Raw genomic sequence first — 25,125 nt, forward strand, 5'->3', positions numbered from 1 at the left:
ACCGCCCTGGCTGGTTGCGGGGTCTTTCCCTGGCCCTGCCCCATCTCACTGTCGCGTGCTCTCTCCCGCCAGACGCCCAAGGTGTTGTGCTCTCTGGGCTGCCTGTGTTTTGGCCACCGCTCGCTGCACTCTGCCCACCCTGAAACACAGGGGCTCTTGTGTGCCGAGGTGCTGGGGCCGACTTCCGCGGTTCTTCCGTCGGTCAGGGCCGCGTCCTCTGGGGCTGGGCTGGAATGGCCAGGGTGGTGGCTCAGTGGCCTGGCACCTCCAGGGTCAGGGCTCGGCTGGGTCACTGGGGTCGCTGTGCTGTCTCCACGCCAGCGCAGACCTGGAGTGCGAAGGTGGACTCTGTCCAGCCCCCTTGAGGCTTGCTTAGCCCCAGGCCAGGGTCACTGTGGGAGGGCCCCCCACCCCAAGGCCCTGAACCCAGGAATGGCAGCTCACGGGGCCTTGTGTGGAGGCCAGCGCCACCCGCAATGTGCTGCTCCCTCCTGGGGCCCTCCCCTCGCCCTCCCACCCCCAGCGCCTACTCCCTTGTCCTGACTGGCCTGTGCCCGCTTCTGGGAAGTCTCCCCGACCCTGGCACCTGCCCAAGTGCGGGCTCCCTCGCGGCACCTGTGTGCTGCTCTGGAATCGTGGCTAGGGGAGCCTCGTCCTCAGCCTGGGCGCCAGCACCCAGCGCAGCTCCAGGCTCCTGGGCACCGCAGGGGCCAAAGTGGAAATGGCCTGGGGAAACGCCGGGACGTGGGTGAGACCCTGGGACTCTGTGGGTCCTTCCTCACTGAGAGCGAGAGCTGGGCAGGCGGGGGGTGGGGGAAGCCACCCCAACGGTCTTGGAAGGGGGGGTCCCCGTGGTCACAGGATGTGTCCGGCCCTACGCGGTCAGGGTGTGCATCCTGAGAGCGAGGTGACATCTACGCAGGTAGGAAAGGCAGGGTGGGGGGCTGCTCCAGCCTGCATGGAGGCGAAGGAACCGAAAGAGGCGGCAGCAAGGGAGAGGGTGGGGCAGGGCCCATCCTGGCGGCAGTTTTGCCTTCTGAGATCACGCTGGTCTCCAGCACCCAAGGGCGTCGGACTGTGGTCACTGGAGAAGCTTTGGGCGAAGCCACCCCCATCCAGTTAAGGATGACTTCTGTTAACGCATGCGGAGTATTTCTTCCCAGGCAGGAGCTCGGTTTTAAATCTTAAAAGGCAACCGTGAACACTGACAATACAATGTATATAAACTGTGGGTTATAACATGATTTCCCGTCGTTGGTGTCTTGACCTCGGGTTTTTCAGAACGTCGTAACCCTCAGGGTGAGGGAAATAGTGTCCGTGGAGTGAGGGTGCTGAGTTGCCTGGGTTCTGCCCTGGGACACCCGGGGTTAGGCAGAGCGGGCTTTGCTTGTCGAGAAACATCGGAGCGCTTTTCATCCACGCCGAATCACGCCGTTGGCATCAGCGGCGTTCCGTGGTAGATATGCTATGTCCCGGGGCTCCTGACACAACCCGGGGCTGAATGTCTTAAACAACAGAGATTTATCCCATCGCAGTCCCAGAGGCCAGAAGTTGGAGGGCAAGGGCCGCGCCCCCTCTGTCCCAGGCATCTCTCCAGCTCCTGCTGGTTCCTTGGCTGTGGCCTCATCACTGTTATCACACAGCCGTCTCCCTGTGAGGTGTCTGTGTCCCAGTGTCCCCTTCCTATAAGGACACATGTCACATTGGATCAAGGCTCACCCTAACGACCTTGTCTTAACCAGTTACATCTGCAAGGGCCCTACTTCCAAATAAGGTCACATGCCAAGTTCTGGGGATTAAGGCTCCAAGGAGTGAGTTTGGGGGATACGGTGCGACCCACAGCAAAAGGCAATAGATACGCACCTGTTTGTAGCTGAACAAGAATGTTTCCATAAAAATAGATTCGAAAAAAAAAAAAAAAAAATAGATTCGAATCGACCTGGTAACGATTTGCTTACAACGAACTACTCATCAGAGAGCGTAGCTGGGTGGGTTTGCGCACGCCCGGGGTCTCCATCCCTCGCTGTCCCCAGGCCAGGCAGCCCCTGACCCTCCTCCTGTCCCCTCCCCTGTAGGTCGCCTTGCAGGTTCCGGTTTCATGGCAGGGACTCCTGCGCTGTCTCCTTTGTCCAGCTGCTTTCACGCCGTATAGTTATCGAGAGATTCACCCGTGTCTTTGCGGAAGGGCCATTTAGATGGGCTCGGCCGGTTGGGCCTGCGGGAAGCAGCTTGGCTTCTGCAGACCAGCATCGGGGCGGCTTGGTTCTAGCGCTAAAGATATCTTGCTTCTGCTTTAAAACAATATTTGCCCGTTAGGTAACGTTTGAAGGAACATTTCAAGGAAGTGTAAATTGAGTGCAATGAAAATGCAGAAGTGAGAAGGGAGGTGAAGTTGGGTTGGCAAGGAGGTTCTGTGGGTGTTGGAGGCACTTACCTGTTAGGGTTGGGTTTTTCTGCACCGAGACTTGGTGACTGGCCTGGGGGAGGGGCCGGCCCACCAGGGGCCCCCTGTACAGACCTAGGGCTTGTTTGGGTGCAGCAGGACACACGTCCAAATTGCATCCACTGTTTTACATTCTTATTAAAACCAGTTGCCTTCCAGGTGGAGCTCCTCAGGGACCAGAGGAAAAAAATACCCCACCCAGCTCCCGGAATTACTACTTTGAACACACAGCGCGGTGAATGAAACGCACTCACAGCACAGTCTCCACGTTTCATGGTTCTCGTGCATTTTGAGGCTTGGCGGTTTATTAGGCTTTTGCCCACGAAGCATCAGTGGTCTCATGGATGCGCTGGATGAATAAGACACATAGCTCCTGCTGATAATTTGTGAAGATGGCTTTTGGTTAAGACCGCTGTACCTTCAGATGACGTAGGGAAAAGGTTCGGGAGGTGCTCTGGGATTGGGGTGCCGGGGGCTCTGAACCCTGGAAGTGACAGACAGGGGAGCACCCCTGACACCCACATCGGGTACCTGCCTCTCAGAGAGGCTGGCAGAGCAGGTCTGTGCTCACATCTGAGTGCGGCTTGTTTGGGAGAGATCTCAAAGCCCCCCTCGCCCCTGGGTCACCGTGCTGACCCTGTGTCTCTCGGGCCGTGGGAGCTGTCTTGCAACAGTGAGACTCGGGGGCCCGGGATGGTGGCTCCCCGACGGCCGGACTCTGGGAATCTCCGAGCCTCAGTTTCCCTGCCTGGCAGCTTGGAGACCACCTCCGCCCTTCCCGGAGGCTGCGGGATTGGAAATGGGTCCCGCAGCAGGCAGGCTGCCCACTGGGCAGGACAGACCCGCGGCTGCCCCCTCCGTCACTCGCTGTGGGGTCTCTGGCATGGTCCCTGTGCCCCAGGTTACCCATGTGAGGGCGGCCAGCCCTGAGCCCCACGCTGCGCAGGGCGACGCAGCTTTTGGAGTGTGGTCTGGATCATGGATTCAAGTTGTTCTGGCACCAAAGTGGTCACGTTTCATAAGTGATACTGTCCGAAACTGAAGTGTCTTGAGATTAGTAGGCTATAAATAAAATAGACAGTAGAGACCCCACAGGAGAAACAAAAACACTGGAGAGATGGTGTGGCTTCCAGGTGGCACATGGGTCACTTTGGTGAAGTCTCAGGTGCCGGTGTGGCAACAAATGCCCCTTGGTCTCAGCCAGCCTTAGCTCTCCTGTCAGTGTGGCATCTGAGTCCCTGAGGACCGCAGGCTTCTCTCTGAGGGTCCCTTCGTCACAGGGCTGCCTGCGTGGACCTTTGGATGCGTGAACATGCCCTGTGATCTGTGCAGCAGCACCGGTAATTCAGAGATGACAGGTCATCAGTCCACAGGTGTGTGTCCTGTGAACAGGTGTGGGTCCATAGGTGTGTGTTCCCTGAACAGCTGTGTGGCCCACGGCCAGGTGCATCTTCACTGGACAGTAGCAGATGCTCTGCTGCCCTTGCCCTCAAAGAAAAAGTGTGGTGAGCATGCTCTAGTCTGAAGCCTGCATCTTTCTTATCAGGCCATCGTATGACATGACTACCCAGGATGCTTCCATTTTTAGGGTCACAGCTGCTGAAATGCAACTGGGCAGCCGCTCTTCTGCTGCGGTCAGGTGGGTGGGACCCTCATGACCTCTTACTGATGTGGAGACATAACCAACTTTGTAATGAAAATTCAGTTATTCCCTTAAAGTTTCCTGGATAAATTGGGTAAATTACGTGTATCCTTAATGTTTCCATAGCAGACTACTCTGGTTTTTTTTTTTTGGCTGTACCGCACGGCACGTGGGATCTTAGTTCCTCAACCAGGAATCGAACCTGTGCGCCCTGCAGTGGAAGCGCGGAGTCCTAACCACTGAACTGCCAGGGAAGTCCCCCAGACTAATCTATTTTTGATTATCATTCCTTTAGATGCCTGTTCTTTTTAGTGTACAGGTGACTTTTTTCCCTAATGAAAACTGTGTTTTCTTACAACAAGATCTCTGTGAAGTACATAACTGATTTTAAGCTGTTCCGATTGAACATTAGTTTATTTTAGAACTTTCCATATGAGTTGAAATTATTTGAGAAATGCGAAAGCCACCTGAGGTGGTTGCTGCTTCTCTAAAATGGCCCCGGCATTCTGCCCCTTTGCAGTGCTCTTCCTAATTCTTAGGCTCTCTGTTTCACTGGCCCCGGCATTCTGCCCCTTTGCAGGGTTCTTCCTAATTCTTAGGCTCTCTGTTTCACTGGCCCCGGCATTCTGCCCCTTTGCAGGGCTCTTCCTAATTCTTAGGCTCTCTGTTTCACTGGCCCCGGCATTCTGCCCCTTTGCAGGGCTCTTCCTAATTCTTAGGCTCTGTTTCACTGGCCCCGGCATTCTGCCCCTTTGCAGGGTTCTTCCTAATTCTTAGGCTCTCTGTTTCACTGGCCCCGGCATTCTGCCCCTTTGCAGGGTTCTTCCTAATTCTTAGGCTCTCTGTTTCACTGGCACCGGCATTCTGCCCCTTTGCAGTGCTCTTCCTAATTCTTAGGCTCTGTTTCACTGGCGAGTAAAGAGCCTTATTATTCATATAGGAAGTCAGGGGATGAAACATGCCTCTCCCTAACTTGAATATAGGGTCCTTAGGGCTCTCAGTACCTCCCCCCATGTTCGGCCGGAGCTCCGCGTGGACTCGGGGCATGAAGCCGATGCTTTGAGTTTAAATGGTCGATCTCCCGGCTTGACGTGTGTTTCGGGTCCTCCCTCAGTGTCTGACTAACCTGAGTCTGTAACGCCAGGTGTGCGGTGTGAAGCCGCACCTGGACGGCCTGTCTGTCCCCCCCCTCCCCGCCTCCCATGCCCTGGGGGAGGGGCAGACCGGCTGCTGACCACCCTCGGGGGTGGTCCACGCACCCAGGGCCGAGCACTGGGTGTTGGCTGTGAGCCCAGGGCCCCCGCAGCCAGTTCTGGGCTTGCCTACTCTCCTCAGGGCTCTTCCGCGGGGTCAGGTCCCGCTGCTGTCACACGGTCGAAGCAGAGTGTTTACTTCTGGGCTTCGAGTCAGGGGGCTGGTTGGAGTGGGGGGTCTCTGTTCTTGCCTGGCAGGGACGGTGCTGGGTCGGCTGTCGAGGGAGACAAGGGAGCGAAAGGCTTGGACCCTCCCCAGCCTTGTTCTCCCAGCCTGGGGACTGTGGGTGTTTCCAGGTGACCTCAGATGGTGATGCGAAACGTAAAGTCTAAAGGAAGTTGTTGCACAAGTGAGGTGGCCCCCGCCCTCCGCCCCTGCCCCCCCCCAACCGGGGAAAGGTGGACAGATGTCCGCATCTTTGACTAGCTGGAAAATGGTGTGTTTATCAGGGAAGACCTGTCTTCTGCAGGGCATCTTATGCTGTGAGCCTGGCCCCAGATTTTGTACAGTGAAGTCCTAGCCCCCAGAGCCTCAGAACCTGACCTAGTTTGGATGTGATTTGTACTGAGGTAGTAGGATGGGCCTAATCCGATACGACCGTGTCCTTGTAGGAGGGGACACTGGGACAGACACGCACACAGGGAGGCGGCAGAGGCAGAGGTGGGTGATGCTTCCACGAGCTAAGGACGCTGAGCCAGTCACCACGGAAGCTGACGGAGGCCAGGATGCATCCCCCGGCGGGGCCTTCGGAGGGAGTCCTGCCCGCACCTCAGCCTCGGTCGGGCTCTGGCCTCCAGTCGGGTGGCACTGAGGTTCTGTTGTTTCGTCTGCCCAGTCCGGTGGCCCCGGGAAACTTTGGGAGCAGCAAAGAGCTGGGGAACGAGTCTGGGGAGAGCAGCGCGTGGGGCCCAACTCGAGAAATGATTCGGGTGCTTGGGACCGCGAAGGGGGTTCTCATCACCTTGGGTCCCTCCCCCAAAGATACCTTCCTGGGGGCTGAGCTGGTCACAGGGCCTTCTCCCTCTGGAGCTGGCTTGGGCTGGAGTTTGGGAGTTTGTGGATGTCCAACTTCAGTCCTTACTGTTCTAGGGGTTTTGTTTGTGTAGGATGTTGTTGCTTTGTGTGTTTTTTTTTGCGGTACGCGGGCCTCTCACTGCTGTGGCCTCTCCCGTGGCGGAGCACAGGCTCCGGACGCGCAGGCTCAGCGGCCATGGCTCACGGGCCCAGCCGCTCCGCGGCACGTGGGATCTTCCCGGACCGGGGCACGAACCCGCGTCCCCTGCGTCGGCAGGCGGACTCCCAACCACTGCGCCACCAGGGAAGCCCTGTCACTTTGTTTTTAAAGGATGCTTCTTCAAGGGTGAGGGATGAAGGTGCCCCTGGGTTACTTGGCCTAGATGTTCTGATTTTCTGTTTGGGTGAGAAAGTCACTTCGACTGTGGATGGGTGTTCTCCTCCTCTCTGGAATATTTGTTGGCTCGGAGGGTTGGCCGCAGCGTGTAGGATTCAGTTCAGAGCGCCACATGCCCGACGACAGGTGAGCCTCGAACTGGACGCTGGTTCAGGTGCCCACCGTCGAGTGCCCTGTGCCCGGTGGCCGCCCTCCGTGCACCCTCCTAACTCCCTCGGTGTGTGTGTCGACCGTGCGGGTAACCCTTCCGTTCTTGCCCCACAGAGTCCGTAGAAGAGACCACCCCAGGATCCCAGATGAACAGCCGGCGGGAAGATATGGAAATCGCGTCCCACTACCGGCATCTGCTCCACGAGCTCAACGAGCAGAGGCAGCACGGCGTCCTGTGCGACGTGTGCGTGGTGGTCGAGGGCAAGGTCTTCAAGGCCCACAAGAACGTCCTGCTCGGCAGCAGCCGCTACTTTAAGACGCTCTACTGCCAGGTGCAGAAGGCGTCCGACCAGGCCACGGTCACGCACCTGGACATCGTCACGGCCCAGGGCTTCAAGGCCATCATCGACTTCATGTACTCTGCCCACCTGGCCCTCACCAGCAGGAACGTCATCGAGGTGATGTCCGCGGCCAGCTTCCTGCAGATGACGGACATCGTGCAGGCCTGCCACGACTTCATCAAGGCCGCGCTGGACATCAGCATCAAGCCGGACGCCTCGGACGAGCTCTCGGAGTTCGAGGTGGGCGCCCCGCCCAGCAGCGGCGCGGACGCCCTCATCTCCGCCGTCATGGCCGGGAGGAGCATCTCCCCGTGGCTGGCCCGCCGCACGAGCCCCGCCAACTCTTCTGGGGACTCGGCCATCGCCAGCTGCCACGAGGGCGGGAGCAGCTGCGGGAAGGAGGACCAGGAGCCCAAGGCCGACGGCCCCGCGGACCTGTCCTCCCAGCCGCTGTGGCCTGGCGACGCGGGCTACGGGCCCCTGCACATCAAGGAGGAGCGGCTCTCGCCGGCTCACTACGGGGGCAGCGAGCTGCCGTCCGCCGGGGATGGGGCCGCTCAGAACTCCTTCTCAGAGCAGGCGGCAGGGGACGGCTGGCAGCCCACGGGCCGGAGGAAGAATCGCAAGAACAAAGACACGGTCCGGCACATCACGCAGCAGGTGGAGGACGACAGCCGGGCCGGCTCCCCGCTGCCATCTTTCCTCCCGACGTCCGGGTGGCCCTTCAGCAGCCGAGACTCAAGTAAGCCTTTGGTTTGTTACAGGCCGGGCTCAGGCGCCCTGGGGCGTTTGTCGGTGGCCCCGGGGCCGCTCGTTTTGTCCGTGCAGTGGCACCTTTCCAGGCTCACGCTGGTGGCTTCCCGCGGGTCACCCCCTCTCGTAGTAAATCGGTGTGAGCGCGGGGAAGGTGGCCGACGCGTCCCAGCGGGTGCGCCAGGGCCGCCGACACACCGAGGCTGCTGGGCTGGGGATTTTCTGGAGCTGGAAAGGCGGGGTGACACCCGGAAGGAGCCCCAGCGTGGGGTGTGGTGGAGCCTCTCGTAGGCACTGGGTGGCGTAACTTAATTTTTAAAGATTTAAACGTGACGGTGTTGAGAAGATAAAGAAGTGCACGAAGGGACGTGACTCGGGTGGAAGGGGAGGCCAGGCCAGGTGTGCGGGCTCCAGCCGTGGCCACTGTTGTCAACGTGGAAGAAAACACCACGTGTGTGTGTTTCGTCCTGGGCACGCGAGGGCTTGTGGCCACAAGCTCCCCTCCCGATGAGGGCTATTTCCTCGTTGCCAACAAGTGCGGGTTCTGTGGTTCGCCCACAGGGCAGCCGGTGGGCGTTACCGCACAGGTGGGGAGCCCCTTCTGGGCCCCGAGTCCGTCAGCCGTGAGGGCTCTTAGCTTAGCTGTGTTGGCACTGGCCCTCGCCCTCTGGAGGATGGTTTTTTCTGTCTCCCAGGCTCGTAAACAAGTGAACGTTTACTAGATGCCAGGTGCTCTCGCTGGCGCCGAGCGTGTGATAATTACGGCCGCACCGAGCTTTCCCGAGCGACAGATGGGACCACGAGGGCTGCGTTTGGAGTGAGGAGGGGCTTTGGTGGGACGGGGTTGGTCCAGAGCAGGATGGAGGCTTCTCAGCAAGTGACCGCGTTGGGGAGGCCCCTCCAGGAAGGAGGTTAGAACCCAGTGGGGGCTCAGAGGTGGACAGAGGTGGAGAGAAGGCAGTGAACCGTGGGCACAAGCCCTGAAAGGTGTCACCAGTGCTAGGCCTGTGCTGGGGCTGGGAGGGCGACCCTGGGGCTCTTGATACACTAGCTTGATTACTGTGGTAAAACGTACGTATCATGAACTTCACCCCTTTAACCATTTTTAAGTGTACTGGCATTAAATACATTGCCACTATCCATCTCCAGAACTTTCTCATCACCCCCAGGAGACACTGTGGCCTTTCTTACTGGTTCTCATTCTCATTGCCCCTGTGCGTCCCCAGCCCCAAGCGCTGGGCCAGCCTCCTGCAGGTTCAGTCCAGGCGGGTTCCACCAGTGTCGCCCCCTCGGCAGGATGAGTCTGTGTGAGGTGGCGTCCTTCGCGCTGTAGGACATCGGCAGTGCCATGGCCTCCGCCCACTGCATGCCAGGAGCCGCCCACCCCTGGTCGTGACGTTGCCAGTGTCCCTGATGGGAAGCCCCCCGCAGAACCGTTGAGTGTAACTGAACTAACTCAGAAGAAGGTTAAGTTTCTGAGATGATAGAAAGCCCACCTGTCTCCCTGCCAGCGGTCGGCACAGTGGTTGTCTGTGTCTGCTCTCTCCGTGACGACTAAACGTCCCTTTAGCTCTGACTAAAGCCTGGAGAGCAGCGTCCACAGGGACTGACTTAAGGAACCTTCTGGGTGGGTCAGGGCCGCAGAGCCTTCCCGTCCTGTCCTACACCTGCTGCGTCACGGGTCGTCCGGCGGGCCGCGGGGCTGGAGGCTCTAGATCGGAGAGCCCACCAGCACGTTAAGAACGGGACGCTCCCTAAGCCTGTGGGTTTGATGTTTTAAATGCAGTTGTCGAGCAGAAGGTGTTTTTAGAATCCAACAAGTGATTTCTCCTGGTGTACTCTTGCTAATGTCTGAAATCCCTTGGGTTACCAAGGCAACTGCGAGATTTCCCCTGAGTTGCTAAGACAAGGACCCGAGGTGTGGGCTTGCGTGGGACGGCTCTGCCCGCCACAGTGGCCATTTACTCCTCTGCCCTGGCCCTGGGCTGGGGTTTGGAGGCATAAATTGTGATCCGCAGTGGAGGAGAGTTTGCTTTCCTTAAAGATTGATCACATCTTAGAGGAGAGTATTGTTTCCTTCTCATCCCGTTTATAGGAGAAAAGGCCCTTTTCCAAAGGAATGTGTCAGCCGGTTCCTGCCGATCATTCAGGGCGCTTGACGAAGATGCTCTGATGCCCAGCCCTGCAGCGGACCACCGCCCTGTCCCCTGCGTGTCCCCACCTCGGCGTCAGGGACTCTGGGGCCTGTTCGCATTTAAAAGTGATTCTTCCAAGCAGGCAGCCAAGAGCTTTCTAACCCAGTAGCTTCCAAGAAAACATCCGTTGAAATGTACCTCCGGGTTACAGCTGTGGGAAACGGCGTTTAAACGTGCAGGTGCGATGGACACAGGCCGGGCCCGTGGTAGCTGCCGGCTCCGGCCTCGGCCCCTTGTCTATGATCTCAAGGCCGTGAGCCTCCAATGCGACGGCTTGTACTTGTTCAGAAGCTGGTGTCAGGAGAGCCCAGGTGCCCCATCCCGACATCCCACACGTGTTCCGAAAAGGATCTGCAGAAATAAAGTTCTGAGCTAGAATAAAGCGTGTGGGTCTTGTGAAGGAACTGTTTATCCCTGAGCCTCGGTAAGGGTGGACCCTGGCGTCCTGGGATTTTGAAGAGTACGTGGGGACCACAGAGCGGGTTCAGGGCGTGCAGGTGGCCTCCAGAGACTCTGGTGGGTGCTCTAAGCTCGCAGCTGCCGTCCTGCTGGGGCCAGGGCCCAGCCCTCCCCTGCCCAGGTCGGAGGGTCTCTTCCCTCGCAGCCCGATGCTGGGGCTGAAGCCAGGCCGGCAGTCCCTCCCTTGGCTGTACCCCGAGACGTTTTCCTTTCAGAAAGGATTGGAATTGCCTGGAATTCCTCTGGTCGACCTTGGGGCCGTGGTCAGGGGGCAGCTGCTGCCCTGACACCCCAGCAGTGGTCTTCACGGGGCGGTATGTCCGGAGGGGAGCGTACCTGCTGCTGAGGTGGGGGGTGGGGGAGGGGCCTCGTGCTGGCCCCGGAGGGCGGGCTCTCTGGGGGCGGGGCCTGGGCGAGGGCGGGGCTCGGCCCTGACCGAGACCCTTGGCCTGTGCCCCCCTGGCCGCCCAGCCCTGGCCTGAGGCCGCACTTCCGAGTTACCACCTGGACTGGAGATCCTCGTCACTGTGGCTCTGCTGAGTGGCCAGCGGAGCTTCTTTTCTGATGAAATGGAAGTTCCTGGACTTTCTAGAAAATTCAGTTCCTGAAGACCGAGCCCCTGAGGTCTCTCATCATCCAGATGTGGGAGCCGAGGCTGGTCACCCGGGGCCACCCCCCGACCCCGCCCTGAGAGGGAGCTGGAGGGTCTGGGTCTGGGTGCGTCAGGACAAGGCGGGGCCCCTGGGAGGCGACAGGTGGGCGCGGCCCGCGGTCGCGCTCGGGACCCGCAAGGCTCCGCTCGCGACAGAGGGGTGGGGGTTGGCTGGGGCCCTGGTGCTGGCAGAGCCGGCTGGCAGCTTTTCAAGGGCTCGTTTGCTCCGGGGTGCGTTTCTGCTCTTCCTGATCTCGCGGGCGCCCCCTGCTGACCTGGCGCAGAGGCCACTTGCCTTGGCTGCTTCCAGGCGGGTTCCCAGATGTGCCGCCACCTCGCTGGGTCCTGTTTTGATTTGAATTTGAGGGGTTTTGTCCTCTTCAGCCAGGTGTGTGTTTTCTTCTGATGTTTGGACACTGTGACAGTGACGCCCCCAGGGTGCCGACCGGGGTGGGGACCGAAGCCCCACAGGCACCCACCTCCCAGGGACGAGGAGGCTCTGGCTGTGTTGAAGTGCCCGGGGAGATGCTCGTACATTTTGTATTTGCTGTATAGACGTGTATTTATATACATACACTTAAAAGCACAGCTTGGGAGCTTACATTTAAATGGAGATTTTAAAAGGAGCTGTGAGTGTAATTTTTAACTGTTCATTTGAAAACTTTTATGCTGCTGCTTTTATCAAACTTTTAAAAGATGGAAGCAGACATACACATTTGACTCTTCTAAGTCAAATCCCAGATGTTCAGCCGGCAAGGGGGGCATGACCCACCCCCCAGACACCCCGACACCCATCCTGGGGACCACCTCCCCAGCTAGTGTGTCCTGACTCGGCCCCTGTGTGCTGGTTTCTCCCGGTCAGTCTGCTGTTGACGGAGCCCACGGGGGTGCCCGCCCCTTCCCCAGCCGTAGGCTCTGTCCTGACCTTGACGGGCCTGGCTGCCAGGACCCTCGGTGCATGCCCTCTGGTGCTGGTGGCATGTGTGTTTCTGGTGTAGACCTAGAGGTGTTTCTAGGGGCGTGTCTGTTTCCTGCCGCTATGACAAATCACCGCAGACGTAGTGGCTTGAAGCAGCCCAGCTGTATTATCTCTCGCCCAGATGTCGCCGGTTCGCAGGGCCGGATCCTTCTGGGGGCTCAGGGGAGAATCCCGGTCTCTTCCAGCTTCCAGAGACGCCACGTTCCTTGGCCCGTGGCCCTGTGTCGCTCGGACCTCAGCTCTGGTGCCGCATTCCCTTCGCTGGCTCTGGCCCTCATGCCTCCCTCTTCCTCTGAGATGGACCCTTGTGTGGACAGGGACCCCTGGACCGGCAGGGTGATCTCCCATCCCACTTGCAAAGTCCTTTTTGCCACGTGAGGTGACATGTTCACAGAGATTAGGACCCAGACACATGGGGACCATCATGGGAACACAGATAATAACGAGGTGTTTTGGTGAAAACTGCCATTCCCTTTGCTATTGTTTTAAGTACGATATACATTCAATGAACTGCACAGGGCTTCCCTGGCGGCGCAGTGGTTAAGAACCCGCCTGCCAATGCAGGGGACACGGGTTCGAGCCCTGGTCCGGGAAGATCCCACATGCCGCAGAGCAACTAAGCCCGTGCGCCACAACTACTGAGCCTGCGCTCTAGAGCCCGCGAGCCACAGCTATTGAGCCTGCGTGCCACAACTACTGAAGCCCGTGCTCTAGAGCCCGCGAGCCACGACTACTGAAGCCTGAGCGCCTAGAGCCCGTGCTCCGCAACAAGAGAAGCCACCGCAATGAGAAGCCCGCGCACCGCGACGAAGAGGAGCCCCCGCTCGCCGCAACTAGAGAAGAGCCTGCGCGCAGCAACACAGACCCAACGCAGCCCAAAATAAAATAAATAAATTTATAAAAAAAGTAAAATAAACTGTACAGATTTCAAGTGTACGGTTAGAATAATTTATTGTCTCTCTCCCTGCCGTTTTATTGGGGGAAATACTCACACTTACAGAAAAGTTGAAAAAACGCAAGTGAGCCTGCCTGCGCTGAGGTTCTCCTCCTGCTCACGTCTTGCTGTGTTCACATGTTTATGCATCTACCACCCAAACCCACCTCGTTCTCTGAATTTCAGAGGGCCGCCACCAGCACCTCGTCCCGGCCCTCCGGCCCGCCTCTCACCAGAGCCCGCGTTCCCCACACCGTACACGTGCCTTTGGATGACGGACGTCCCCTCAGGACATCCCCTCAGCCTCTGGACACCCCCCACCCCACCCCGCCTCCTGCCAGCCTGGGGGTCGCGAGGGAGGGCGTCACGCAGGGTGTGCTGTGCCCGCCTGTGTCCATCTGGAGATGATGCAGATTTGCAGTCACTTGTGAGAAGTGATGCAGCCAGAGCCCGTGCACCTGTTAGGTAGCTTCCCCCAACGCTGACGTGTCAGCGTCACGGCCAGGACACCAGCCTGGCCCCGCACAGTCACCACCAGGGGACCCCGGGCCGCTTCCCTCCACAGCCTCGGGAACTTCTCATCTGTCCCTGGCTGCGATTTCCAACATGCTCTCAGGGTTCGCTCAGGCTGCCACGTGCGTCCACCAATCATCCTTTCACTGCCAAGGTTATTCCGTTCTCTGCTGTAACACCCCTGCTGATGGACGTTTGGGTTGTCTGGGTGATTTCTGGCAGTTATGATCAAGCTGCCGTGAACGTCCCAGGACGAGTATCTGTGTGATTTCTCTGCATTGCTCCCAGGACTGGGCTGCTGGGCCGTCGGGTAGGGTGCGTGCAAGAAACCAGGGGTGTGTGTGATGTACACTCGTGTCAGCGTCCCGCACACCGTGGATTGGTTTGTTTTTAAATCGTAGCGGTTCTGGAGGGCGTGGGGGCATCTCCTTACGGTTTTCTTTCTCTTTTTAACATCTTTATTGGAGTATAATTGCTTCACAATGGTGTGCTAGTTTCTGCTGTACAACAAAGTGAATCAGACATATGCATACGAATATCCCCATTCCCCTCCCTCTTGCGTCTCCCTCCCACCCTCCCTATCCCACCCCTCTAGGTGGACACGAAGCGCCGAGCTGATCTCCCTGTGCTATGCAACTGCTTCCCACTAGCTCTCTATTTTACATTTGGTAGTGTATATATGTCCATGCCACTCTCTCACTTCATCCCAGCTTACCCTTCCCCATCCCGTGTCCTCAAGTCCAGTCTCTACGTCTGCGTCTTTATTCCTGTCCTGCCCCTAGGTTCATTATGGTTTTCTGAGTGTCTTCTCAGGGGTTCGCCAGCCTCCCCTGTCTTCCTCTGAGCGGTCTCTGCTCAGGGCCGTGCATGGTGGCGGGTTTGAGAGCTGGGCCGGCCAGCACCCTGTGCTGGCCGGGGTCCCGCTCTGACAACGAGCATTGTTTCCTAGTTGCCATTGACCCCTCTTCCTGGGGAAGCGTCTTCTGCTGAGTAGAGCGTCCTCCGAGTGTCCTGGTGGCAGGTCCTTCGTCAGGTGTGTGCTCTGAAAACACTCTCTCTCAGCCTTTGGCTCGTTTCTTCCTGTAACGGTGTCTTTTGAAGAGTGTACACATTTTAAATTTTCATGAAGGCCAGTATGTGAACTTTTTTCTTTTGTGGTTCATGCTATTTGGGTCTAATCCAAGGGACCTCTGCCTAAGGTCACAGAGATGTCTCCCGTGGTTCCCCTGGAGGATTGGGTGTGACTACAGGCCTGAGATGCGCGTTGATCTTTGCGTGTGGCAGGCGAGGGGTCCACCTTCACGGTCACCTTCTGCATGTGGTGTCCAGCTGTTCTGATACCACCTGCCCATGGAACTACCTTACTAACTGTATATATTTTTTTAATTAAAGAGAATTTCTTCCATGAGGTGAAAACATTTTGGTAGTTAAAGAAAATGAGGTAACTTGATTTTAACTTGGATACAGAAGCACTTAAGAAATAATACATCTTAGACACATAAAGTAAGAAGGTAGATTTTGGACAAAGTGCATAATTACAACAGTTTTTTGAACTTTATTTTGCAATGTTTGTGAGATCTAGCGGAAGTTAGGACTAAGGTCTGGTTTGAGCTGTAACTCAGGAGGGTGGAGTCACCCGGGGAGACAGCCTCGGCCCCGCAGTTTCCACTCTTCCGGAAGGTTCCGCTGTGTTGCTGTTTGCACATCTGTGTTCGCGGGGTGCCTGTTCCCTGGATGAGAGGCCGCGGGCTGGGCTGGGACATCTGCAGGAAGCCTCTCAAAGGCAGCTTGGGAGCGTATTTGAGAATCGTGAAGAGTGGAGATTTGGGGAAATCTTAGAAGCCGAGTGTCTGCTTTTGACCAGGCGCTCGTGGTGAGGCGGCCCCCGTCCCATCGCCCCCGGCCCTGGGCTTGTTCCCTCCTCTGCTCCATCATCTGTTTATTACCCACTTTGCAGCTCACACAGCGTCTTCTAGTTTAATTGTTTAGAAAGTCTGCTTATTTTAATTGTAATCTCTTTTCTGCTTTTCAGCTAAAGGTTGTAAGTGAGTGAAATTTTCAAAATGTTATCATGTATCACTTACGGGAAGAAGGACCCCCCCCCCCCAAACCCCTTTCTGCTCTAGAATCAATCTTTACGTTTAGCACTTGGCCCTTTACAGTTAGATGTTGGTATTTTTCATCCTGGTTGCCTTGTTTATTAAAAAGAGGTCAGCCTGGGGAAGAAGCCCTGAGCGCCTTTTCCCCTGCCCTGGGCGGTCGGTGGGGGGACATTTCCTGCCATCACACGCGTGTGTGAAATGGCTGCACACACTCTGTCCCTTGTCTTGGTGGCTGGTCTCCCCGTCCAGCCGCCGTGGTCTCTTCTGTACGAGGAAGCCCCCTGTGGCATCACCAGGTGACCCGGAAGGGGTCCACCGCCCCACAGCTACCAGTCGAGCCCATCGCACCTCATCTGGCCCCTGGTTTGTCAGTTGTTGTTGTTTTTTTTTTATAGTTGAATTGCTGGCCCAAAGGGTCTGCACATTTTTAAAAAAAATTTTATTATTTTTGGCTGCGTTGGGTTTTTGTTGCTGTGCGCGGGCTTTTCTCTAGTTGTGGCGAGCAGGGGCTACTCCTCGTGGTGCACAGGCTTCTCATTGCGGTGGCGTCTCTTGTTGCGGAGCACAGGCTCTAGGTGTGAGGCTTCAGCAGTTGTGGCACACGGACTCAGTAGTTGTGGCTTGCGGGCTCTAGAGCGCAGGCTCGCAGGCTCAGTAGTTGTGGCACACGGGCTTCGTTGCTCCGCGGCATGTGGGATCTTCCCGGACCAGGGCTCGAACCCGTGTCCCCTGCATTGGCAGGCGGATTCTTAACCACTGCACCACCACGGAAGTCCCTGTCAGTTTTTTAACCTCACTATTTAAGGGTTTTTCTAAGTCACCGAGTCTAAGTTCGTCACTGTTCGGAGGTAAAATGTTAGATGAGACGTTTTCAGGGTCGTCACTTGGTGGATGAGCTCCAGCAGCTGAAGGAAGGAGCCCCTGGGTCCTCGCTCAGGAGATGTCCCTGCCTGGAGGGGACTTGGGGACAGTCCTGTCACACACGGTGGCTGATGGCTCAGGCTGGAGGCCGTTCCTGAAGCTCAGGTCCGAGCCTGGCTTCCCAGCTCTCCCGGCTCCAGCTGAGATCCACCTGAAAGCGGCACAAAATGAAGTCTGGGTTTAACCCGTGAATGTCAAGTTGCTAAAGGAAAGCCGCTGCTGCTAACGGGTAGGACAGCTGTACTGGCGCCACCCCCTGCCCCCACGGAGTGTTTGGAAAGGTTTTAGTTTTTTTGATAACAATAATCTAGTAAGAGCCTATTTTGTGGCTTTATGTAACATCAAATTCTTTATCTGTGAAAGGATTTGTTGCAATGTTAACTATTGCTTTCAACTCCCTGTTCTGTTTGTAGAATTTCATTTTTGACCTCATCGTCTTAATCCCTCCTTTTGAAGTCAGGCTGTGGTCTGCAAGGGCCTGGGAAGGACCCGCTCTCTCTCCTGGCGCCTGGCCGGTGCCCCCAGGCGCCACCCCTGCCCCCTGCCCCTCGCCAGGCTCCCAGCCTGTCTGCCGGGCAGGAGGCTTAGGACCTGGGAGGGCCCAGGGTCAACCTCACACCTTCTCCCTTCTGGGCACTTTCCTCCGCTTTCTCATTCGAACAAGAAATTCTGGGGAAACTGGGTCTCCCTGCACCTCCAAAGTGGATGCCAGAGTGAGTGCAGGAGCCCACCCGGCCAGCGTGGGGCGCCCTAGGCCGTGCTTGTGCGTGTGCCCGGCCCATCAAGATGACGTCGGAGAGTCAAGTCCCCTTAGCCCTTCTGGTCTCCTTCACAGCTCTCACCTTCAGAATGACCAGTTCCTTCCAAGCTCCGTTTGACTGGTATCATCCCTATACTGGGAGACGTCCCAAGTGCTGTTTCCAGAATTGGGGGCTTCAGTTTCGACCTGGGTGCTCAGCCGACAGGCCGCAAGGCTTGGGAGATGGAGGGTGCACTCAGGCGCTGAGAGCATGTCCGCGTGTCCTATCACGAGCTGCTCGGGGCTGTGCAGCTGGCTCTCCACTGGACCCGCGAGGGCTCTAGGTTAGGACACTGAGTGACCGCAGGCGTGTCTGGTCTCGATTCCCTGGACGGTGGTACCTTTCCTGAGTCATAAATATTCATGTGGGAATTTTTCAGTCGACGGCTTTCATTCCCTTCACTGTCACCCTACCTCTCGTGGGCCCTCACCGCTCACCCACGAGCATCTTCAGAGCGTCGACCCGTGAAGTGTGTCTGTGGCTCGTGCTTGCCGGTCCCCCCCCGCCCCTCGTTTCACGGCAGTTAGCAGCCGGTTCACCGTTTCACGGCAGTTCTCAGTAACAGACCCCAGACATCCTTCTTCGAAACCCAACTTTTAGCTTTTCACATGTGGTTGGAATCTTTCAGCTAATCTTGATTTCTTTTACATGCTTTTGAACTTAAACTGTTAATATAATTTCATTAAAATTTTGGTTTTGAAATCTGGTGTTTTTTAGTTTTCAGTCTGTTATGGGCTGAATGTTTGTGTCCCCTAAATTCATATGTTGAATCCCTAACCCTGGTGTGGCTGTATTTGGAGATGGGGCCGGTGAGAAAGTCATCAGGTTAAACGGAGGCCCTCGGCATCTGTGTCGCATCAGAGCCTGCCCTCCGTCTGCCCACCCACCGAGGTGAGGACAGCGGGGAGGTGGCCGTCTGCAAGCCAGGAAGCAGCCTCTGCCAGGAACAGGGCCCTGCTGGACCCAGATCCTGGCCTTTCCAGCCCCGGAACTGAGAACCGCTTAAGTCTTACAGGAGCCCATGCAGACAGAGGCAAAGCCTTCATCTCAGTTTGATTTAATCCCTACACTTAGTGGCTAGAAATGCAAAGTCAGTGCTGATATAGCATTTAAGAATTGACAGGAAAATATGAAAAGCTTATAGCTTGAAAAAAAGAAAGTATCCTTCCGGAGCTTCAGTCAGCAGTAGCCTGGCGTTACACCTCGACGGTGTCCTTAGTGTCTCGTATCCTCGGGGAGAGGTGAGACGCATCCCGGTGGTGGACGGTGACACCGTCGCTGAAGCCAGCAGCTTGGACCGCCGCGGGGAGAGGCCCGAGCTCTACGCGCATGTGGACGAGGGGCTCCTGGGAGGAGAAGGCAGCTGCCCTGTGGGACGTGACGCCCCTGGTCGGGGCCCCTGTGATCTCTCAGCCTGTTCCCCGGGGCCCTAGTGCCCCCAGGGCGCTCGACACCTGAGGGGCTCTGCTGAGGTGGGCCCACCCCACACCCCAAAACCCAGTTCCTATGCACCTTGCGTGGACAAATGTGCCCTTCCAGTTCGGGAGTGTCTGCAAACATCGGTCAGTGGCCATGTGTCCCCAGGGTGCCTGGGGCCCTGGCTCCTGGCTCCGCCTACCCTGGCTCTTCGGTTCTGATCCTGACTCCTGTCCAAGGACCACAGTCAGAAATCCAGTCTCTTGCAATTATCGAGCTGTCGTGTGAAAGCTGTCTGAGGCATTTTGGGTGAGTCTGGTGGGTTGGCTGATGGTGGCTCTTGCCTCCGTGCCCTCTGGTTCTGCAGCTTCGAGTAATTTCCTCCAACACGAAGGCGCACCATGAAGCAGGCTGGGTCTGAGTTTTCTCGTGCACCCATCAAGGCGGCTAAGGAGTGGCCTCGTCACGGAAGTCGCTCTGCCCTCTGGGGGCCGTCATGGGGCAGGCTGGCTGAGCCCCTTCAGGACAGAGGAGACCCTCTGTCCTCCCGCGTCTCCTGGGGAGGACCACCGGGCTCTCGCCCTCTTCATGTTCGGTTCAGCTTTCCGGAGCCTCCTGTGTCTTTGCCCCGGCGCTCAGCACCACCCTGGCGTGCAGGTCTCTGCGGGGAGCTCGTGCGCCCCCAGGCCCCCGCCGTCCTTGCCTTGCACACCTGGCTCCGTGGACCGGGTCCTGCGCTTTGTGAGCGGGCGGTCCAGCCACCGCCCTCCGCTCACCTCCAAGCATGTGTTTGTGGGAGGAGCCATAGAACCACCACATGGGGTCCCCTGTGGTGCCACCTGGCACCTGCTGGCCCCACTTCCCAGGTGCACGAGGCCGTGTCCGGTCCTGATGCTCAGGCTGGTTCGGGGTCTCTCTGATTTCCGCAGCCTTGGGCCCTGCTTCCCTGGGTTCTGAGGAGGGACCTGTCGTTTCCGGGACTGGCTCACGGGCCCGTCCCACATTTGAGGCTGCCCAGCTTCCCCCCGCCACCAGTGCCCCCGCTGCCCCCCTCCCAAGACAGCCTGGGGGTGGGAGGAGAAGGGGGGCCCATCCCTTTTCCCCCGCCTGCCTTCCCCTCCTCTCGGGAATGGTCTTGCTTTCCCATTTCTGTTTTGATTTCTCGAGTCACCACTTGTTTCCAGGGGGGCCCTGGCCAGGCAGCAGCTCTCCCTGGGGTCCGTCTGGCGCCGGCCCGTTCTGGGGGCACCTCCGTGGCCCAGATGGTACAGGAGGCTCCTGGTCCTGCATATGCGGCCCTGAGCTAGAGGTTGTCACAGATCCTCTTGTTAGTAGCAGCTTTCTTGAGATGTAATTCACACTGCTGACAACTCACCCATTTGAAGTGTGTGATTCGCTGGGTTCTAGTCTATTCACAGGGCTGTGTAGCCGTCACCACAGTCGACTTTAGAACATGTTCATCGCCCCAGAAGGAAACCTGCACCCTTAACAGTCACCCCAAGACCCGCCCCCTCCATCTCCCCCGGCCCTTGGCAGCTCCCAGTCTCCTCCTGTCCCCGTGGATTTGCCTTTTCTAGGTATTTCACGTGAGTGCACTCGGACAGCATTTGTCCCTTTCACCGGGCGTAACGTGTCCGAGGTCCATCCGCATCGTAGGCTGCACCGGTGTGTCATTCCTTTTTACGGCTGAATCATATTCCTTTGTGTTTATCCTTCATCGGCAGGTGGGCGTTTGGGCTGCTCCACTTCTTTTTGTTTTAATTTTTTTTTAACCAAACCCAGTTTCCATTTATTTATTTATTTATGTGTTTTATTTTTTGCGGTACGCGGGCCTCTCACTGCTGTGGCCCCTCCCGTCGCGGAGCACAGGCTCCGGACGCGCAGGCTCAGCGGCCATGGCTCACCATGGCTCAAGGGCCCAGCCGCCCCGCGGCACGTGGGATCTTCCGGGACCGGGGCACGAACCCGCGTCCCCTGCATCGGCAGGCGGACTCTCAACCGCTGCGCCACCAGGGACGTCCTGCTCCACTTCTGAGCGTCAAAGGTGCTGTTGCTCTGAGCGTGGACGCGGGTCTCACCCCTCTTGGACGTCCTCCCACCAGTGGAAATGCCGGGCCACGTGGCAACTTGGTGTCCACCCTCGGAGGACCCTTGCACCGCGGCCGCATCATTTTACGTCTCTACCAGCAGCCCGGGGGGCTGCAGGGTCCCACGTCCCGTTGGCACTTGTGGGTGGCAGCCGTCGCAGAGGGCGTGGGAACGGCGTCCTGGCGCTGAGCTGCGTTTCCCTGGTGACGAACGGCGCCGAGCACTGCTCGCTGGTCGTCTGTGTGTCCTCTTCGGGAAAATACCGGTTCATGTCCTTCGCCCACTTTTAAGCTGGGGTGTTTGTCTTTTATGGAGCAGTAAAGTCCTCTGTAGTGTGTAGACGGGCTCTCGTGTCAGGCGTGCGGTTTGCAGATGTTCTCTCCCGCGCATCCTCTCACTGTGTTGATGGCGTCCTTGGAGGCCTTCCGGGGTTTAGTGTTTGGCGACGTCCAGTTTAATCTGTTTCGGTGCTTGTGCTTTTGGTGTCACAGCCGAGAACCCGTGGCCCAGCCTGAGGCCGCGGAGCTTTCCTAAGAGTTGTGTAGTTTGGGCTTTTGGATCCATTTTGAGTGTTGCCCCTTCTCTGAGGGATGAAAATACCCAGATGTTCAGCCCCGGAGCAGACCCGCTGTCCTGGGTGGGCGCCCATCCCGCCCACCTCTCCCCCGGGTTCTGGGTTGAGCCCCACGCGAGGTCTTGGCTGTGATGTCACCACTGTCCTGGGACTTCGTGTCAGGCCGGGATCGGGCTCGAGGCCGGGCCGCTGGGGTTCAGGACGCTCGTGGCTCCGGCTTCTCCTAAACTTGCCTGCTTGCTGTTCGGAGGGTCCTGAGTCGCGGGCGAGGTCTCTAACGTGTGTTTCCCTCCCCAGACGCCGACTTGACCGTCGCTGAAGCCAGCAGCTCGGACAGCCGCGGGGAGAGGCCCGAGCTCTACGCGCATGTGGACGAGGGGCTCCTGGGAGGAGAAGGCAGCTACCTGGGAGCCCCCCTCACCCCGGAGAAGGACGACACGCTGCACCAGGCCACCGCGGTGGCCAACCTGCGGGCGGCGCTTATGAGTAAGAACAGCCTGCTGGCCCTCAAGGCCGACGTGCTGGCGGACGACAGCTCCCTGCTGCTGGAGTACCTGCCCAAGGGCACCCACTCCCTGTCCCGTAAGTGCCGCGCGGGCGCGCAGTGTGGGCGGGAACGACGCGCCTCAGTGCGAGACGGGACGTGCTGAGGGTGTGTGCGTGGGGGTCGTGGCAGTCGAGGGGCCTTCGGAGAGGAGGCAGCGCTGTCGGGGCACGGGAGGGAAGCGGCCGAGTGTCTGTGCGAACGTTCATACTTGAAATCGAGGCATCTAACCCTAAACCCTGAGCCGGCTGACCAGTGCTGGGCCGAGCGGGCCTGGGACAGGGACCCCTGCGCTGGGGAGGCCTTGGGACGTGACGGGCTCAGGCTCCCTCTGCTGGCCTCGCCCCCCCCCCCCCCCCCCGCCTGTGCGACTCTTCCCGCCTGGGGAGTGTGGCCAGGCTGCAGATCCTGGCGTTCTACCAGACGGTGCTGCTGGCACGTGAGATTTAAAAAGGCTTTGGGTGTTGTGTTTACACCTCGAGTGTCTCCAGCTATATTGCAGTTGCTCACAAGCAAATAACGGAGTCACCTAAGGAGCGGATGAGGTACAGCGGTGCTGGCCGGGGATTCCCCGGGCGCCGGCCTGGGAGGATGCCACGCCCCCTCGGCTCGGGTGCTCTGACATCATCCATCCCGGGTGCCCGGGTCCTGGGTGTCTGGGGCAGTGTGACCCTGTCTCCGGCGTCCCGAGAGAAACGCTCTGTTGGGTTGGTGTCTGTGAGGGAGAGTCGGGTGTGGCCCCGTTTTCCTCTTCGGGGCAGAGTGACACACCCCAGAACAGGCGGCTCTGAGTGCAGAGGGCGTGGCAAGGGCCCTGTCCCAGGGCCCTGCGGTCCAAGCGTGTATGGCTGGCGGGGCTGTGTGTGGGTCCCTGAGCACCGCTGAAGGAAGCAGGGGGAAAACTGCAGCCAGTGTTGGGGGTCTGGGGAGCGTGTCTTTAATTTTTACTCTAATCTTAAAAACAAGATTTTCACGAGCACTAAAATATCCTAAGGATTCGTGACGAAAATGGCTTGTGGCCAATAAAGTCTGACCGTGGAGAACAGCATCACCTTCTCTTTATTTACTGTGCCGAGTCCGAGGCAGGTGGGACGCCAGGGCGGTTGTAGGACTTGGCTGTGAAGTCGGATCCAGGGGTGCATCCCCCGAGGCTGTTGGACACACTTTAGAAAATCCGTTTAGGCCTCATTTTTTGCATCTGAGAAATGGGAATGGCAATAGTCACTCACACAGTTGTGAACGTGAAACGCGGGACACGTAAGCAAAGTGTGTTTGATAAACGCTCCACAACGTTAGTCCATTTCCCGCTCAGCTCAAACCCTGAACTTGTCAGCAGAGACTGTTGGGTTTGTGACGCTCTGATAGCTCGAGGAGGTGGCCCTGGGGTATCTGGGTTTGTGATGATCTGATAGCTCGAGGAGGTGGCCCTGGGGTATCTGGGTTTGTGATGATCTGATAGCTCGAGGAGGTGGTCCTGGGGTATCTGCAGTATCTGGGGATTAGAATCGGCGAGTCCGCAGGTGAACGTCCTGCTGAGGGGCCGGCTGGGCAGCTTCACAGACGTCGTGGAAGGAGCAGGCTGGGTGTGTAACTGCAGCGCTGGACACTTGTTCTGGCTCTTTCTGGACGCTCCCAGTTGGTGGGAGTGAACCCCACGTGTCAGAGGCCCCGGGAGGCGCAGCAGCTCCTCCGTGGCTGAACCGCGTTGTCACGAGGTGGACGGTTTCTCGGTGTTTCTCCTCCTGTCCCCGCGTCCGGCAGCCTTCTCCTCCGGGGTGGGCCTGTTCCCCAGGCCTTTGGTGCTCTGTGCAGAGCTGTGCTAGGGATGGGGCCGGGGGTCCGGGTGGCCCGAAAGCACCGGTTGCACCCGCATTTGGTCAGGCCGTTAGCCGCGAGCCAGGGGTCTGAGTGTGGGGCTCCGGGACGAGTGAGGCACAGGGAGAGATGCTCTCCACTTCCAGGGCCCCCCGTCCTCCGGCCCTGTCCCTGCAGAGGCCCAGACCCGGCCTGGCAGCAGGTGGGGTAGCTGGGCGGAGTCAGAGGGCAAGCGGTGACCCTTTCGGGTGGTCTGTTCCCAGTGGACACGCAGTCGGGCAGCCGCAGCGCCCCGGGCACGTCCCCAGGCCCCGTGCGCGCACATGCCCCCCTTCGCAGTTCGCAGGGAGCTGGGCGCGGGGGAGTAAAACCCCATCCGCTCTATTTTTAGTACGTCTGTGACTAACCCGGGGTGAAGTCGACTAGTGGGTTTTGATATTTTGTTATTTCTATTATGTTTTAACCTCTTTGCTGTAAATACTCTAAATTTCCCACTTTTTTTGTTAGCTCTGCCCTTACGAGAGGGTTGAGAAGTTGGCGGCTGGGAGCTGGTGACTTGGGCCGTGTCCAGGGGGCCAGGCGTGGGCTCCCATGTTCCCTCAGGCAGAGAGGCTGAAGGGCTTGCTGGAGGAATGGGTTACTTTAGAACATTCTTTTCTGACATCCTAAGGAAAATCTGCCTGTTCTGGGCATACACTGAAATGAGGAGTGGAAATATGCAGAGAAGAACTTATTTTCCAAGACTGTGCGGTCACCTCCCTGTGGCAGGTGTTCCGTCCCCGGCGGGCAGGTGGGCAGGGGCGGTGGGCTGCCTTCCTGTGTTGAGCCGGGGCTGGGCGGCCCCTGCGCAGCGCCCGTGGGCGCATCTGCTGCGTGCCGTTCAGTTCACAGGCTTCTGTGCACGGATGCGACAAAGCATCAGGCCCCCCGGAGCCCCTGCATTCACCCCCTGCCACCGCTCTGCTTCCAGACGGGCCACGGTTTCCGTTCAGTTGCAGATGTTGTCAGGGGTCGCCCGACGGGAACGTGCGGATGGGGAGGCCCCTCCTGGGTGCCGCCCACCCCTCCTGGGTGCCGCCCAGTGGCGATGCGATCCCTGAGCCCAGGCGACCCCCAGTCCGGGGAGCACAGGGGACCTA

The 25,125-nt window shown here is 58.2% G+C and overlaps 1 protein-coding gene across 3 annotated transcripts in view; it reads left to right on the forward strand.

The window, feature by feature from the left end:
- Positions 1 to 25,125, forward strand: part of ZBTB46 (zinc finger and BTB domain containing 46) — a 57,644-nt gene that overhangs the window by 12,863 nt on the left and 19,656 nt on the right. The window contains exons 1-3 of one of the 3 annotated variants that reach the window (XM_032606171.1): positions 6,599 to 6,876; positions 7,015 to 7,983; positions 21,925 to 22,209. In XM_032606171.1, coding sequence (XP_032462062.1) covers positions 7,047 to 7,983; positions 21,925 to 22,209 — 1,222 coding nt within the window. In that variant the 5' untranslated portion in view covers positions 6,599 to 6,876; positions 7,015 to 7,046. Of the gene's footprint in view, positions 1 to 6,598; positions 6,877 to 7,014; positions 7,984 to 21,924; positions 22,210 to 25,125 lie in introns of those variants that run through there. The other 2 variants (XM_032606170.1, XM_032606172.1) reach the window with 2 other exon arrangements.

The sequence above is a fragment of the Phocoena sinus genome, chromosome 15 (assembly GCF_008692025.1).
Source record: "Phocoena sinus isolate mPhoSin1 chromosome 15, mPhoSin1.pri, whole genome shotgun sequence".
Classification (NCBI taxonomy): domain Eukaryota; kingdom Metazoa; phylum Chordata; class Mammalia; order Artiodactyla; family Phocoenidae; genus Phocoena; species Phocoena sinus.